This window comes from Pararge aegeria, chromosome 24 (assembly GCF_905163445.1).
Source record: "Pararge aegeria chromosome 24, ilParAegt1.1, whole genome shotgun sequence".
Taxonomy (NCBI): Eukaryota; Metazoa; Arthropoda; class Insecta; order Lepidoptera; family Nymphalidae; genus Pararge; species Pararge aegeria.
The window spans coordinates 19,657-34,824 of NC_053203.1; the positions used below are offsets into that span (position 1 = coordinate 19,657).

The 15,168-nt window shown below is 54.2% G+C and overlaps 2 protein-coding genes across 2 annotated transcripts; one reads left to right on the top strand and one right to left on the bottom strand.

Moving 5' to 3' along the window:
- Positions 1-7,568: 7,568 nt before the first annotated feature.
- On the bottom strand, positions 7,569-9,479 carry LOC120634608. Its single transcript, XM_039905339.1, has 3 exons — positions 9,443-9,479; positions 7,987-8,425; positions 7,569-7,743 (listed from the first exon to the last, which is right to left on the bottom strand). The coding sequence occupies exons 1-3, from the start codon at positions 9,477-9,479 to the stop codon at positions 7,569-7,571; spliced, it is 651 nt and encodes a 216-aa protein (XP_039761273.1).
- Positions 9,480-9,913: 434 nt separating this feature from the next.
- LOC120634525 lies at positions 9,914-12,013 on the top strand. Its single transcript, XM_039905202.1, has one exon. The coding sequence runs from the start codon at positions 9,940-9,942 to the stop codon at positions 11,833-11,835; it is 1,896 nt and encodes a 631-aa protein (XP_039761136.1). The 5' UTR covers positions 9,914-9,939; the 3' UTR covers positions 11,836-12,013.
- Positions 12,014-15,168: the final 3,155 nt, after the last annotated feature.

A 15,168-nucleotide genomic window follows, 5' to 3' on the forward strand; every position in this document is an offset into this window, starting at 1 on the left:
ACCACCCAACGACTATCCTTCCCTCTGCTACGAGTAGCTTCGCTGTAGTCACAGGGCATCGGACCAATATCGATCCAGTCCCGCTGGGTCCCGCCCGAATAGCACCAGCTCTAACCTGCTCCAGTGGAACACTTCCCATTTGCGCCACCACCCTCTGCACTTCTTCAGGTGTGACGGACTCGTCAATACCAGCGATCCTCAGTTCTGCGGTTTTCATGGGCCGTGTAACCGTCACCCATTCGCCGACCAGGCCTTGCAGTTTGCCCGCCAGCTCATCTGCAGCCTTGGCGCTGTCGGCCCCCGGAACCTCAATAACTCTGGCCCCGGTGGCTGATTTGCGCCAAAGCCACGACCCAGGCCCGGCCGGGAATGCCGTCGGGTCCCGGAGCAGTGTTTTTGGCTCGAAGCCGCAGCAGCGCCGCCCTCAGTTCTCCCTCGGTGACTTCGGGCGCGCCCGTAAAAGACGCGTCCGCAGCACCGATGGGTGGCGCCATACACGGTGGCTCCAAGCCATCCCTCCTGGGGAACAGAGTCCCCACCACTAACTCCAGTTGCTGAGGCTGAAGAGATTCAGTTAGCGGTGGGGCCCTGGGGCGAAGCTTACGCCTAACCATTTTGTATGGCCGGCCCCAGGGATCGGCGTCGAGGCTAGCCAGCATCTCCTCCTCCGCCAGATTCTTGGCTGTTGCCACTGCCACCTTCAAGGTCCCGACGGCTTCCCGGTAATTGCCGTACAGGCGCTGCTCCGCGTCTGCGTTCCGCTGACGCCGTCGTCTGCACCGGGTGTACTGGCGTCTCGCAGCCACGCAAGATTTGCGCAACTGCGCTATTTCGCTGGACCACCAGTACACTGCACCCCTCGGAGGCTGAGGACCGATCCGTGGCATGGCCGCGTCGCAAACTTGCAACATGGCCTGGCCGAGGCACTCGGCTTCCTCCTCACGTCACGTGCCCGGGGACAGCCCATCGAGGGCTGTCCCCGGGCACGGGTCGGCTCACTATTCGGGTAGCCGCCGGGATGGAGGAAACCTCGAACCGAATGTAGCGGTGATCCGAGAGGTTTTGGGCAGAAAATGGTAAGGGCCTACCGAACGGTCTCCTTGAACGCCGTTCTGCTCCTGGCGGGGATACTTCCCCTCGATCTCAGAGTTTGGGAAGCAGCCTCTCTGTATGAAGTGAGAAGGGGTGTTACTCTGCCGGAGCTGGGGGACAGGGAGGTAGAAAGAAGTGCCAAGTATGCCACACTACCACATCCGGCAACAAATAGAGACTACAAATTCACAAGCCTCACGGATCAGGAAGAAGTAAACAGGCACAACGATCAAGCAGTGAGAATCTATACAGATGGTAGCAAAATTGAGGGCAAGGTTGGCGCAGCAATATCCATATGGAATGATGTGTCTGAAACCAAAGCCCTGGTAGATTGTGTTTCGGCCCGCTGTAGCAAAACCGACATTTCATACCCGCGTCCGTGTTAGATTCGCTTTGTAATAACACATGAGATTTGTTTACATAGTTTACGGCATATTTTCGCTTTGAAAAGTTTTGATCGGCTTTGATGCTATTAATATTAATCGCGGTTTTTGTAGTTTTAACTGCTTCCTCTTTTAAAAAATCGGATAATATTACGAGTTTGGCTTTAGATCCGTCGGTTATAAGCGGATAGCTGTAGTCCGTCCATTTTGATAACAAAACCGTTGGGAACTTAGACAACACGGCCGACATGATATTCATGTTTTTTAGGTACTCATCTTCACCGATAGCGAGGACTGCTGCGACGAAATTTTGAACTTTAACGGAAAACTTGACTATATCCTTATGATATTCCTATGCCATTGCTGGAAGCTTCTGGACATCTTGTACTATTCTAGTGATAATAATATCGGGGTTACCAAATTGTAGCTCCAGTGCTGACATTACTATGTCCGGTGTGGTGGCGCTAATCAGCAGCGCCGTGACGGCTTCCTTTGCTGGTCCGCGGAGGTAACTACGTAGCCTCCACAGATTCTCCCTGGGGCTAAAGCTACATACTTTTGTGGACTCGTCGTAAGCTTGCTTAAAATAAAGCCAGTCCATGGGGTCGCCCTCAAACGTTGGTAGATCCTTCTGTGTGCTAATACGGCTTAAAAACTTATGTGTTTGTGCATGTGGTGCGTTGTGCTTAGCAATAGTTGCCATTTCTTTGAGTGCGCTAGCCAGCATGTGTACAGTCCCATCAGTGCCACCGCCTATAGCGGCGGGCGGGCACAGCTCGCCTAAATCTGAACCATCCTGCTGGACGGGCTGTGCTGACTGCTCGTGCTGACTGTGCTCTAACCATTTCTCTACAGAACTATTATTATTGCTACGCACCTCATGCTCCTCCGGTAGTGGACTGTATGCTTCCTCATCTAGTGCTGCCATATCAGCTTGCAACCTTTTCTCAATTAGCTGCATCTCAATACGCGCTTTCGCCTCCGCTGCCTCTAGTTCCAGCCGTGTCTTTCTTGCTCGGATGGATGCTGAACTTGACTTTCTCGACGTGCCATTGCGTGTAGAAGCCCTACTCGGTGCCACTGCGTGGCCGCTAGTGCTATTCCCCTCCTTCACCTTCGGACCCCTGCTCTTCCACTCCTTCACCTTCGGACCCCTGCTCTTCCCCTCCTTCAACTTCGGCCCCCGGCTCTTCCCCTCCTTCACCTTCGGACCCCTGCTCTTCCCCTCGTTCACCTTCGGACCCCTGCTCTTCCCCTCCTTCACCTTCGGACCCCTGCTCTTCCCGTCCTTCACCTTCGGCCCCCTGCTCTTCCCCTCCTTCACCTTCGGACCCCTGCTCTTCCCCTCCTTCACCTTCGGACCCCTGCTCTTCCCCTCCTTCACCTTCGGAACCCTGCTCTTCCCGTCCTTCACCTTCGGAACCCTGCTCTTCCCCTCCTTCACCTTCGGAACCCTGCTCTTCCCCTCCTTCACCTTCGGAACCCTGCTCTTCCCCTCCTTCACCTTCGGACCCCTGCTCTTCCCCTCCTTCACCTTCGGACCCCTGCTCTTCCCCTCCTTCACCTTCGGACCCCTGCTCTTCCCCTCCTTCACCTTCGGACCCCTGCTCTTCCCCTCCTTCACCTTCGGACCCCTGCTCTTCCCCTCCTTCACCTTCGGACCCCTGCTCTTCCCCTCCTTCACCTTCGGACCCCTGCTCTTCCCCTCCTTCACCTTCGGAACCCTGCTCTTCCCGTCCTTCACCTTCGGAACCCTGCTCTTCCCCTCCTTCACCTTCGGAACCCTGCTCTTCCCCTCCTTCACCTTCGGAACCCTGCTCTTCCCCTCCTTCACCTTCGGACCCCTGCTCTTCCCCTCCTTCACCTTCGGACCCCTGCTCTTCCCGTCCTTCACCTTCGGAACCCTGCTCTTCCCGTCCTTTACCTTCGGACCCCTGCTCTTCCCCTCTTTCACCTTCGGACCCCTGCTCTTCCCCTCCTTCACCTTCGGACCCCTGCTCTTTCCGTCCTTCACCTTCGGACCCCTGCTCTTCCCCTCCTTCACCTTCGGAACCCTGCTCTTCCCGTCCTTCACCTTCGGAACCCTGCTCTTCCCCTCCTTCACCTTCGGAACCCTGCTCTTCCCCTCCTTCACCTTCGGACCTTTGCTCTTCCCGTCCTTCACCTTCGGACCCCTGCTCTTCCCCTCCTTCACCTTCGGAACCCTGCTCTTCCCCTCCTTCACCTTCGGACCCCTGCTCTTCCCCTCCTTCACCTTCGGACCCCTGCTATTCCCCTCCTTCACCTTCGGACCCCTGCTCTTCCCCTCCTTCACCTTCGGACCTTCCCCTCCTTCACCTTCTGAACCCTGCTCTTCGCCTCCTTCACCTTCGGACCCCTGCTCTTCCCCTCCTTCACCTTCGGCCCCCGGCTCTTCCCCTCCTTCACCTTCGGACCCCTGCTCTTCCCCTCGTTCACCTTCGGACCCCTGCTCTTCCCCTCCTTCACCTTCGGACCCCTGCTCTTCCCCTCCTTCACCTTCGGCCCCCTGCTCTTCCCCTCCTGCACCTTCGGACCCCTGCTCTTCCCCTCGTTCACCTTCGGACCCCTGCTCTTGCCCTCCTTCACCTTCGGACCCCTGCTCTTCCCCTCCTTCACCTTCGGACCCCTGCTATTCCCCTCCTTCACCTTCGGACCCCTGCTCTTCCCCTCCTTCACCTTCGGACCTTCCCCTCCTTCACCTTCTGAACCCTGCTCTTCCCCTCCTTCACCTTCGGACCCCTGCTCTTCCCCTCCTTCACCTTCGGCCCCCGGCTCTTCCCCTCCTTCACCTTCGGACCCCTGCTCTTCCCCTCGTTCACCTTCGGACCCCTGCTCTTCCCCTCCTTCACCTTCGGACCCCTGCTATTCCCCTCCTTCACCTTCGGACCCCTGCTCTTCCCCTCGTTCACCTTCGGACCCCTGCTCTTCCCCTCCTTCACCTTCGGACCCCTGCTCTTCCCCTCGTTCACCTTCGGACCCCTGCTCTTCCCCTCCTTCACCTTCGGACCCCTGTTATTCCCCTCCTTCACCTTCGGAACCCTGCTCTTCCCCTCCTTCACCTTCGGACCCCTGCTCTTCCCCTCCTTCACCTTCGGAACCCTGCTCTTCCCCTCCTTCACCTTCGGAACCCTGCTCTTCCCCTCCTTCACCTTCGGACCCCTGCTCTTCCCGTCCTTCACCTTCGGACCCCTGCTCTTCCCCTCCTTCACCTTCGGAACCCTGCTCTTCCCGTCCTTCACCTTCGGAACCCTGCTCTTCCCCTCCTTCACCTTCGGAACCCTGCTCTTCCCCTCCTTCACCTTCGGACCCCTGCTCTTCCCGTCCTTCACCTTCGGACCCCTGCTCTTCCCGTCCTTCACCTTTGGAACCCTGCTCTTCCCGTCCTTCACCTTCTGAACCCTGCTCTTCCCCTCCTTCACGAGCGAGCACGAGGCCGCCTTGTGCCCTTCCCTGCCACATCTGAAGCACAAAGTGCTCCGGTCGGCAGGTGATGGGCAGAGAGCCCTTGTGTGACCCACCCCCATGCACTTAAAGCAGCGCATCGGGATAGGTTCCAAAAGGGTAACACGGGCTGACGACCACCCAACGACTATCCTTCCCTCTGCTACGAGTAGCTTCGCTGTAGTCACAGGGCATCGGACCAATATCGATCCAGTCCCGCTGGGTCCCGCCCGAATAGCACCAGCTCTAACCTGCTCCAGTGGAACACTTCCCATTTGCGCCACCACCCTCTGCACTTCTTCAGGTGTGACGGACTCGTCAATACCAGCGATCCTCAGTTCTGCGGTTTTCATGGGCCGTGTAACCGTCACCCATTCGCCGACCAGGCCTTGCAGTTTGCCCGCCAGCTCATCTGCAGCCTTGGCGCTGTCGGCCCCCGGAACCTCAATAACTCTTGCAGGCACTGGGCGACTCGAGCCTCTCTCGCCATTGGCGAAAGAGCTCGGCCTGCGCTAAACGCCGCCACCCAGTGACCCTCTCCGGCGAAGGGTGTTCTCCCCGCATGCGGACCTCCACCCTTCGCTCGTGCACACACGCCAACACCTCCGCATCCAGGTCCCACGGGGGTGTCCCTGCCAACGCGCAGGCCGCCTCGTGCGAAATGGTGCGGTACGCTCTGATCACTCTTGCCGCCATGACCCGTTGCGGCCTTCGCAGCAGGGTCCTATTACGGGCGACAAGAGCGTCTGCCCAGATCGGTGCTCCATACAGGGCCATCGACCGCACCACTCCTGTGTACAGGCGGCGGCAGCCAACGCCAGGTCCGCCCAAGTTAGGGAGGAGCCGACTCAGCGCCCCTGCAGCCCCGATGAGTTTGGAAGCCAGGCGCCGAAAGTGCTCCTCGAATTTCCATCGGCTGTCGAGGACGAGTCCCAGGTACTTCATCGTTGCCTCGACAGCGATGGAAACTCCTCCCACCACCAGATTCGACCCAGCTGGAGGTGCCATCCGAGGCCCGTGAAAACACAAAGCCTCAGATTTGTTAAGGGCGACCTCCAGCCCCAACCGTCGGATCCGAGCCACAACTTGGGCCACCCCAGCGGTCGCCAACATGCGTGCCTCCCTAAAGGTACTGCCGCGGGCCATAACAAGAGTGTCGTCTGCGTAACAAGTGACGTCGACACCCCGCAGGTTAGAGCCCCGCAGCACCCAATCGTACCCGATGTTCCACAGGAGTGGACCGAGAACCGACCCCTGCGGAACGCCGCACGAGACCTCCCTCCGGACTGACCCGCCGCCAGTCGGATAGCACACGGCTCTACCGGAGAGGTAGGCCGCCACGATTCGCCTCAAATAGACCGGCATCGCGTGGTATCTCAGCGCCGCCTTAATGCAAGCCCAGGGCAGAGTGTTAAAAGCATTGGCGATGTCAAGAGACACCGCAAGACTCACCCCACCCCGGGAAACTGCATCCTCCGCCAGAGCCCTCACCCGTGCGACCGCGTCAATGGTGGACCTGCCCCGGCGGAAACCAAACTGAAAGTCGCTGAGATCCGGCCCCACCTCCTCCAGGTGCTTGACGAGGCGACCAGCGATTACCCGCTCAAAGAGCTTGCTCACCTCGTCCAACAGCACAATGGGCCGATAAGTCGACGGCGAGTCTGCCGGACGTCCGTCCTTCCGGAGCAGGACCAGTTTCCCCGCCAGCACTTGCTCTGGAGGACAACCACCAACTTTTGGCCCTGGGGCGAAGCTTACGCCTCACCATTTTGTATGGCCGGCCCCAGGGATCGGCATCGAGGCTAGCCAGCATCTCCTCCTCCGCCAGATTTTTGGCTGTTGCCATTGCTACCTTCAGGGTCCCGACGGCTTCCCGGTAATTGCCGTACAGGCGCTGCTCCGCGTCTGCGTTCCGCTGGCGTCGTCGCCTGCACCGGGTGTAGACCGGAGAGCCCGCCGCGCAGGGTGTTTCCACCCACACCGGTGATTTTTTACTGAGGTTGTCCTTCCTCGCGGCCTATAAGGCCCCGCCCTCAGTGGCAGCGCACAGAAGCGCCCCACCCTCAGTGGCAGCGCACAAAAGCGCCCCACCCCGCCTCGTGCTAGTTTTGGTTCGCGCCGGGTTTCCCCGGTACCCCCCATATCTGGGAGGCATTCCCCTATCCACCACCCGGGGACGCGCCCGATGGGGGACTAGCAACCCCACACGGGAACCCCACACGGGAACCTAACCTAACCTAACCTAACCTAACCTAACCTAACCTAACCTAACCTAACCTAACCTAACCTAACCTAACCTAACCTAACCTAACCTTTTTTTTTTTTTTTTTTACGTGGGGAATCCTCATGGATACCAACACACCCGGGGAGGTGCAATGGTTATGTCGGACTCTTACCGACTAAACCCCACGGTGTTCAAACACTTCGCCTGGTGACTGGGTTACGGGAACGCTTTCGCACACGACCGCGACCCAGCCAGCGGCGTCCGCTAAAGCGGACCCTTCTCCGGGGGCATTTCGTGCCCCCTCATTCGCCAAAGGCGCACTTTGAACACAGAGTGCGCCTTCCAGCACGAGGACCTATCTCCCACGGGCGGTAAATGTCCCCGCATCTATCGCCCGGAGGTCCTCCTTATGGAGGCAGGCGGCGGTCTTGTGCAAGCCGCCTGCGCCCGACTCTCCTGCGGCGGATCGGCTGGGAGTCCACGGCATCCTCTCTCAGCCGCTCCGCAGCCTCCTTCTGCGTCATCACGTCTTCGCAGAACGAGACTATCGCATCCCAAGACAACTCACTGCCGGCCATGGCCCTGACCACAGCCGGCAGGGAGAGGTCTTGTCCCACTACCGCCACGAGTGCGGCCCGCTGCACCGCCCAGCTCGGGCAATCGGCAAGCGTGTGTTGCGCCGTGTCCACAGCGCAGCCGCACTCGTGGCACTCCTCGGTAGGTTCCCTACCGGCGATCTTGCACAGGTACTTTCCGAAACAACCGTGTCCTGAAAGCACCTGCGCAAGGTGGAAGGTCATCACCCCGTGTCTTCTCTCCACCCACTGCTGAAGCACGGGGCGAATCCCGTCAATAGTCCGCAGACCGGCACTGGGCGACTCGAGCCTCTCTCGCCATTGGCGAAAGAGCTCGGCCTGCGCTAAACGCCGCCACCCAGTGACCCTCTCCGGCGAAGGGTGTTCTCCCCGCATGCGGACCTCCACCCTTCGCTCGTGCACACACGCCAACACCTCCGCATCCAGGTCCCACGGGGGTGTCCCTGCCAACGCGCAGGCCGCCTCGTGCGAAATGGTGCGGTACGCTCTGATCACTCTTGCCGCCATGACCCGTTGCGGCCTTCGCAGCAGGGTCCTATTACGGGCGACAAGAGCGTCTGCCCAGATCGGTGCTCCATACAGGGCCATCGACCGCACCACTCCTGTGTACAGGCGGCGGCAGCCAACGCCAGGTCCGCCCAAGTTAGGGAGGAGCCGACTCAGCGCCCCTACAGCCCCGATGAGTTTGGGGGCAACCTAACCTAACCTAACCTAACCTAACCTAACCTAACCGAGTTACGAGCCGCTCCCCGCCGCGAGTAGTCACTTTCCAGCGTTGCTCCAAGTTTAAAAATTCGAGAAGTTAGGAAAAAGTTGTCCGATCTGTGAAAAATTGGTGTCTAAGTGTGTGTCTCAGTGCCCTCTATAAGTTTAAGTGAGTGAGAAGTCAGTGCACCTTGGATTCATCTGGGTTTTTTATGAAAACCTGGAACTTGTTTAAAAATTGGGTAAGTTTTTAGTAGAAAAACTAAAACGCTGGGCGATTTAGATCGATAACATATATTTTTTATAACGTCATTTTTAGCGCCGCATTAAGTTCTACCTTGGTGCAAAAATTTGGATTTTTCCTATTGGAAATTATAAAGTTATAGGGGAAAAACTGGTAGACCACGTGGCCACGAGGTACCTGAAGGAAGTCAGCCCGGGAAAAAATTCAAACGGCATTCCAAGCGTAAACATCGTACTAGAGAGCCCTCATTTTTGGTTTTTCTTAAATCGGAAAATTTCGGGAGATTTCGGAAAAAAACCGAAATTTTCCAGAAAGTAGTATATTTAGAAGCTTATAACTCGGAAAATAGATCGACGACCTACCATTATTTTGCAGGATTTACGTCGGGCAGAGGACCCTTTACACGTCTGAAAAATTTTAGATTTTTCCGCTCAGTATTTTCCGAGCGCGGAAATTTTTTCTGAAATTACCGTTCCACGTGGTACCCCTTTTAAAGGGGTTGGAATTGCTCACTCAGTTCCCCTACAAAGAGCATAAAATTCTAAGATAATCAGCGTTTTCAGATTAATTTTAGGCCTACTATTCGCAGAGATATTGATTTTTCTCCGATTTTATGGGTTTTTCTTTTCAATTATTAATTTTATAATATTTTTCCATAGTTTACCCTACAGAGGGCGCCAAGACCTATTTCTGGACGCCTCGTTTGTTAGGATCGGATAATCCGTTGCGGAGTTACACCAAATTGTGGCCTTGGCAGCCATATTGGCGGCCATATTGAAAATTTTAAAATAGTCGTAGCTTCCTTAGTTTTGGTCGTAGAAAGTTGCGGTTTTGACTTGAGACACCGCGATTCTACTTCCTACAATTATCTATAGTCTCCTTTTAGGAAATTTCAGCCATTTTGTTCCGCCATCTTGGAAATTTTGAGATTGCTGTAGCTTCTCCATTTTTGGTCGTAGAAGATTGCGGTTTGGACTGGAGTCACTGTGAGTGCAATTCCAACAGGTGACCACAGTCTCTACTTAGGAATTTTCAGCCATTTTGCTCTGCCATCTTGGAAACTTTCAAGCCTCGTTAGCTCGGGAACCGGTTGTCGCAGAGAGCTGCGGTTTTCACCATCGGTGCTAGCTCGCTAATATCCTGCTTCTGCCTTGTCGGGAGCTAATCCGGGTGACCTTCGGCTGCTCTACATAGAGCTCGGCGCTACTTGGGAACGAAACGGTATTCCAGAACATGTCTTCTTCTTCGACCGGCACTACTAGCAGCAGGACGGCGGCTAAACCATGCTCGCCTGCAAAACATACCAAAAGGCTGGTATCGGCGGTACGCAAGGCAATCCGTAAGTCCCCCAAAAACACCAAGAACCCCAGAATTACCAAAATCGTGTCACCTCCGGATCACGCAACGGCCTCAAGATCGACTGACACGCGCACTGAGAGTGTGGGGAGTAGCACCACTGGTGGCAGCGATTATGCCAGTGCAGCTGGATCGCCGGGTATTATCTCAGGAGTTGAGTCACCAACCCGTACACGGAGAAGCAGTGAGGGGGACCTGACGGCTACATCAACGCCAGAGATTCGACCACGCACAAAGCTAACCAACCTTAAGCCACGCTCGGAGTCTTCGCTGCTACGAATCAGGGCTCAGCTGAGAGCGGCGGCCGAAGTCAGCATGGAACAGAGCGTGAGACAGGTGGACGAACCGAAGGAGGAGGAAAGAGAGGCGGAGTCATCATTTGTTTCTGACATTTCGGCCGTGGGAGGAGGAGCGCTTCATGAAATGCCTCGCCTCGCAAACGCTCTTCTCCAAAAAACAAAAACTAGGTTGGAGGAAAGCCGAAACATGAATAGGGAGATTCGGGAAGACGTATGCAGCGGCCTGCACGGCCTTCACGAGATGATCCTGCGGTTGTCCGACTCTCGCAACCGCCACATCGCGGATAAAGAGAAGATGAGGGCTAGTTATGAGAGGCGTCTGACCCAGACTGAAGCCAAGTATGCAGCTGCGCTGCGTTCCCTCTCGGAAACCGCTCAAACCACGCAAAAAGAGATTCTGGACGCAATAAAAGCGGCACATCGGGAAGCCGAAACGTCGAGATATCTTTTCCTCGATATAGAGCAGGGCTTTAAGGAGAACTTGTCCCTGACCAGAACCGAAAAGGCTACCCCGCAGAACGAACCGTTGCAGGCGATTCAAACTGACATCGCTTTGTTGAGGCTCGATGTCGGTACGCTCAACGAAACGGTGAAGGACAGCCTTGATCGTATACAAGCAAGGCAGCAGAGCAGGCAAGAGGAACCGGTCGCCTGCGAGGCCAGGAAAACCTACGCAGGCGCAGACTCCTCTCATAAGCAGAGCGCACGCGCGGACGGCATGCAGTCTAGCTTCCCACTCATGATAGAATCAGCTGACCCCAGGGACACCTGCGATGATGTGGTTAAATCCATCAAGAACAGCGTCAACGTTATAGAACTGGGAGTTGGGGTCAACTCCGTGAGAAAGAGGAGGAATCAAAAAGTGGTCATTGCCTGTGATACCGCCGATGACAGGTCCAAATTGCAAGAGGCAATAAAAACCTCCAGCCAGAAGCTGACCGTCACGCAGATGAAGGCGAAAAACCCTCTGCTCCGGCTCTCTGGGGTTATCAATGATATATCAGATAGGCATGTGGAAGAGGCTATTTTAAAGCAGAACTCCTCTATCTTAATAGGGGTACCACTAGAAGACCGTCAAATCAAGGTTGTCAGAAGGACAAAAGGCAGAACCAAGGAGGTAGGCAACGTGATTTTGGAGGTAGCGCCGCGCCTACACCACCTGATAAGGGACAGCAAATTACGCGTGGGTTACCAGGTCGTCTACGCAGCTGATCAGTCGCCGCTGGTACAATGTTATCAGTGCCTGGGTTTTGGGCACTTCTTTAGGGAGTGCCGAAATGAGGTTTCGTGTGGGCATTGCGCTGAGGGGCATGATACTCGACAATGCCCAAGAAAAGACAGCACGCCAAAGTGCATCAACTGTAGCAAGGCGGGATCAATAGCCTCGGCTAGTAGCCATGCGGCATACAGTAGAGCATGTCCAATTTGGCAGAAATGGGACAGAGTAGCACGCAGTTCGGTCTCATACTGCTGAGGAGGGCTCCCAAGTTCCAAACACGGGCACGAGGAATGACAGCTCGAAGACTGAGGGGAAAATTAAAATCATCCAAGCGAACTTGGGAAGGGGCTATCCAGCCCAGAAAGAGTGCATTCGTGAGGCGACTCGACAAGGCATTTCGATCATGTTAATACAGGAACCATACGTCGGTGCCTTAGCCCATGTATCGAGTCGACATAGAATCGTGCAAAAGACAACGCGAAATTCGGAAAAACCGGTAAAATCTGCAGTCTTCGTCATTGATAGAGATATACTCGTAACAGAGAACCCGGACTTAATCTCGGAGAATATTGTAGCGTGTAAGATCAAAACCCAGAATAGGACAATAGGCATAATTAGTGTTTACCTTCAAAAAGAACAGGATATAGAAGAAGATCTCGCCTTGGTCAGTAGGGCAATTGATGGCCTTAATACAGCAGAGGTTGTCATTGGAGGAGACATAAACGCGAAGAGTCCCTGGTGGGGTTGTGATGCCGAGGACAGAAGGGGAGAAAAAGTGGCCCGATGGCTGGCTAGTCGAGGACTGGAGGTGTTAAACGAAGGAAACACCCCGACCTTTTACACCATCAGGGGAGTCACAACATATAGCAGCATTGTTGACGTGACCTTTTGTTCTGGGAGTTTGTACCAACAAATCTCAAGTTGGCGAGTGGATCCGGACTTGGTCACCCTATCTGACCATAGAGCAATACAATTTGCGATTAGCAAGGATAAAAGGCTCCCGGCTGACGCGCCCAGGAAAACGACGAGGAGATACAACACGTCGAAGGCAGACTGGGGGAAATTTCTGTACACCCTTAAGGCAAAACTGGCGGAAAAGGACATAACACTGAGCAGCATTGGTAGTCTCGAAGATGAGGATGGGTTAGAGGAAATGGTGAGGAGATATCTTAGCTGTGTCACACATGCCTGCGAGGAAGCCATACCCCTCATCTCAAAGGTTGTTAGATCGGGAAAAACGGAATGGTGGACGGAAGAACTCACAGTGAAAAAGAGGAATATGATTCGTCTTAGGAAGAAAATAAATAAGGCCAATCAAAGAAGAAGACAGTTTGTTGTACAGGACTATTTAGCGGCTAAGGAGGACTACAAACTAAGCATGCTTCAGGCCATAACCTCTAGTTGGAAGGAGTTTTGCAATCGACAGGAGAAGGAAACAATGTGGCAAAGCATCTACCGTATCACCTTAAAGTGCTCACAAAATATTGACGATAGGTTACTCAGGTCCCCTTCCACCAACGAGATACTGTCACCACAGGAGTCAGTGGCTCTGCTGGCCCAGACGTTCTTCCCCCATGACGACCCAAACATGGACACTGAGGAGCAGAAATTGATCCGGGGAAACGTGTCTACTTACCTGGAAGACAAAGAAACTGTAAATTTAACATCCATAGCTTTCACACACCAGGAAGTCGAGAATGCCCTCATGTATATGAGCCCAAAAAAGGCACCTGGGGAGGACGGTCTGACTGCAGACATATGCCAAAAAGCGTTTAGAGGGGTACCTGAGGTATTGTTGGCCCTTTACAACAGGTGTCTTTTCATGGGGTTTTTCCCCAAAATTTGGAAAAACGCAGCTGTAAAGGTCATCCCCAAACCCAATAGGGAGGATTATGCTGCCCCAAAGGCCTATAGGCCAATTGGCCTACTTCCAATTTTGGGGAAAGTCTTGGAAAAGCTTGTTTCCAATAGAATTCTTTGGCAGTTGGGGAAGGAAGGCTCGCTTAGTAAGAACCAGTTTGGCTTCATGCCACAGCGCAGCACTGAGGATGCTCTGTACGCTGCCATGGATAGAATAAGAGAAGCAAGGAACAATAAAGGACTAGCAGTAGCGGTATCTCTTGATATAGAGGGAGCGTTCGATAATGCCTGGTGGCCTTCCATCTTACATCAGCTTATCAAGAAAAAAGTCAGCGCACCTCTCATAAAATTGATGAGGAGCTATCTCAAATCAAGAAGCGTTACGGTGAGGTATGCTGGGAAAGAGATAGTCAGGACAACGAACAAGGGCTGCATACAGGGCTCGACCTGCGGACCACTCTTATGGAACGTACTGCTGGACGGACTCCTTGAGACCACAAAGGATCAAAAACCGCACATCCAGGCTTTTGCAGATGACCTGCTTCTAATCAGTACAGGAGTGGAAGGCACGGTGGTTGAGACTGAAGTAAACCAAGCATTGGGAATTGTTACCAACTGGGGAAGATTGAACAAGTTAAACTTCGCCCCACAAAAAACGCAGACCATGCTTTTCACCAAAAAAATGAAGTACTACACCCCAAGACTTAGCATGAACGGTCAACCACTCCTGTACTGCGAGAGCATGAAAATTCTGGGTTTGACTCTCGACCGCAACCTCAACTTTATGGAGCATATTACACAGGTCTCCAAAAAAGCAGTAAACCTGTACAAAATGATCTCCAGAACTGCAAGAGCAAAGTGGGGACTAAACCCGGATATTGTCCGTACCATATACGTGGCCGTGGTGGAGCCAACCATCCTGTATGCAGCCAGTGTTTGGGCGGATAAAAGTAAGACTGTGCAGATAAGGAAACGCCTAGATAGAATAACGAGGCTGTTCGCCATCATGATCTGCAAATCCCACAGGACCACATCCTTACCATCTTGTGTGGTCCTGGCCAGGATCCTCCCCCTTGATATTCGTGCTGAGGAGCATAAAAAGTTATATGAGATAAGAAGATGCTCCACTATGCCTGAACTCCCAGGTAGGAAACTTGAAAAACTCGTCAGCCCCTTCGACCTACCGCATCCCATGTTTAGGAACAAGATTGAGTTTGGACTTATCACCGAGAAAGAAGACCTCGCTGCACTGACGGGGGATAAGACTATGGTTTACACGGATGGCAGTAAGATTGAGGGTAAAGTGGGAGCCGCAGTCTGCTTCTTCAAGGAAGGAGAGGAGATCCTTAACTTTACCCTCAGACTAGCTAACTACTGCTCTGTGTTCCAGGCAGAGATGGTAGCACTGAGAAGAGCAGTTCAGTTCCTGTCGCAACAAAAAGGACCAACCCACGCTAGACTCCTTAGCGACTCAAGGTCAGCCCTAGAGTCAATAGTCGACCCTAATAGCCTCAACCCCATCGCAGTTAGCATCCGAGGCTACTTGGAAACCATTGAGCTGCGAGGGGGTAGTGTGGATTGGTTCTGGATCAAAGCTCATAACGATCTACCGGGAAACGAGAGAGCTGATGAGCTGGCTAAACAAGCAGCTTTAAATAGCAAGAAGGCCATTGCGTACGATTTGTTCCCTCTGTCCTACGCAAAACGTCTCATAAGGGACTCTTCCAC

Bases quoted from the DNA above. Each gene is read 5' to 3' on its own strand.
- LOC120634608 (XM_039905339.1), bottom strand. From the start codon at position 9,479: ATGGCCGCCAATATGGCTGCCAAGGCCACAATTTGGT. The intron at 8,426-9,442 runs GTAACTCCGCAA...TCGGGGCTGTAG, and splicing joins TGCCAAGGCCACAATTTGGT to GGGCGCTGAGTCGGCTCCTC. The intron at 7,744-7,986 runs GTGGGTGGAGAG...GGCTGTGGTCAG, and splicing joins ATTCGCCCCGTGCTTCAGCA to GGCCATGGCCGGCAGTGAGT.
- LOC120634525 (XM_039905202.1), top strand. From the start codon at position 9,940: ATGTCTTCTTCTTCGACCGGCACTACTAGCAGCAGGACGGCGGCTAAA.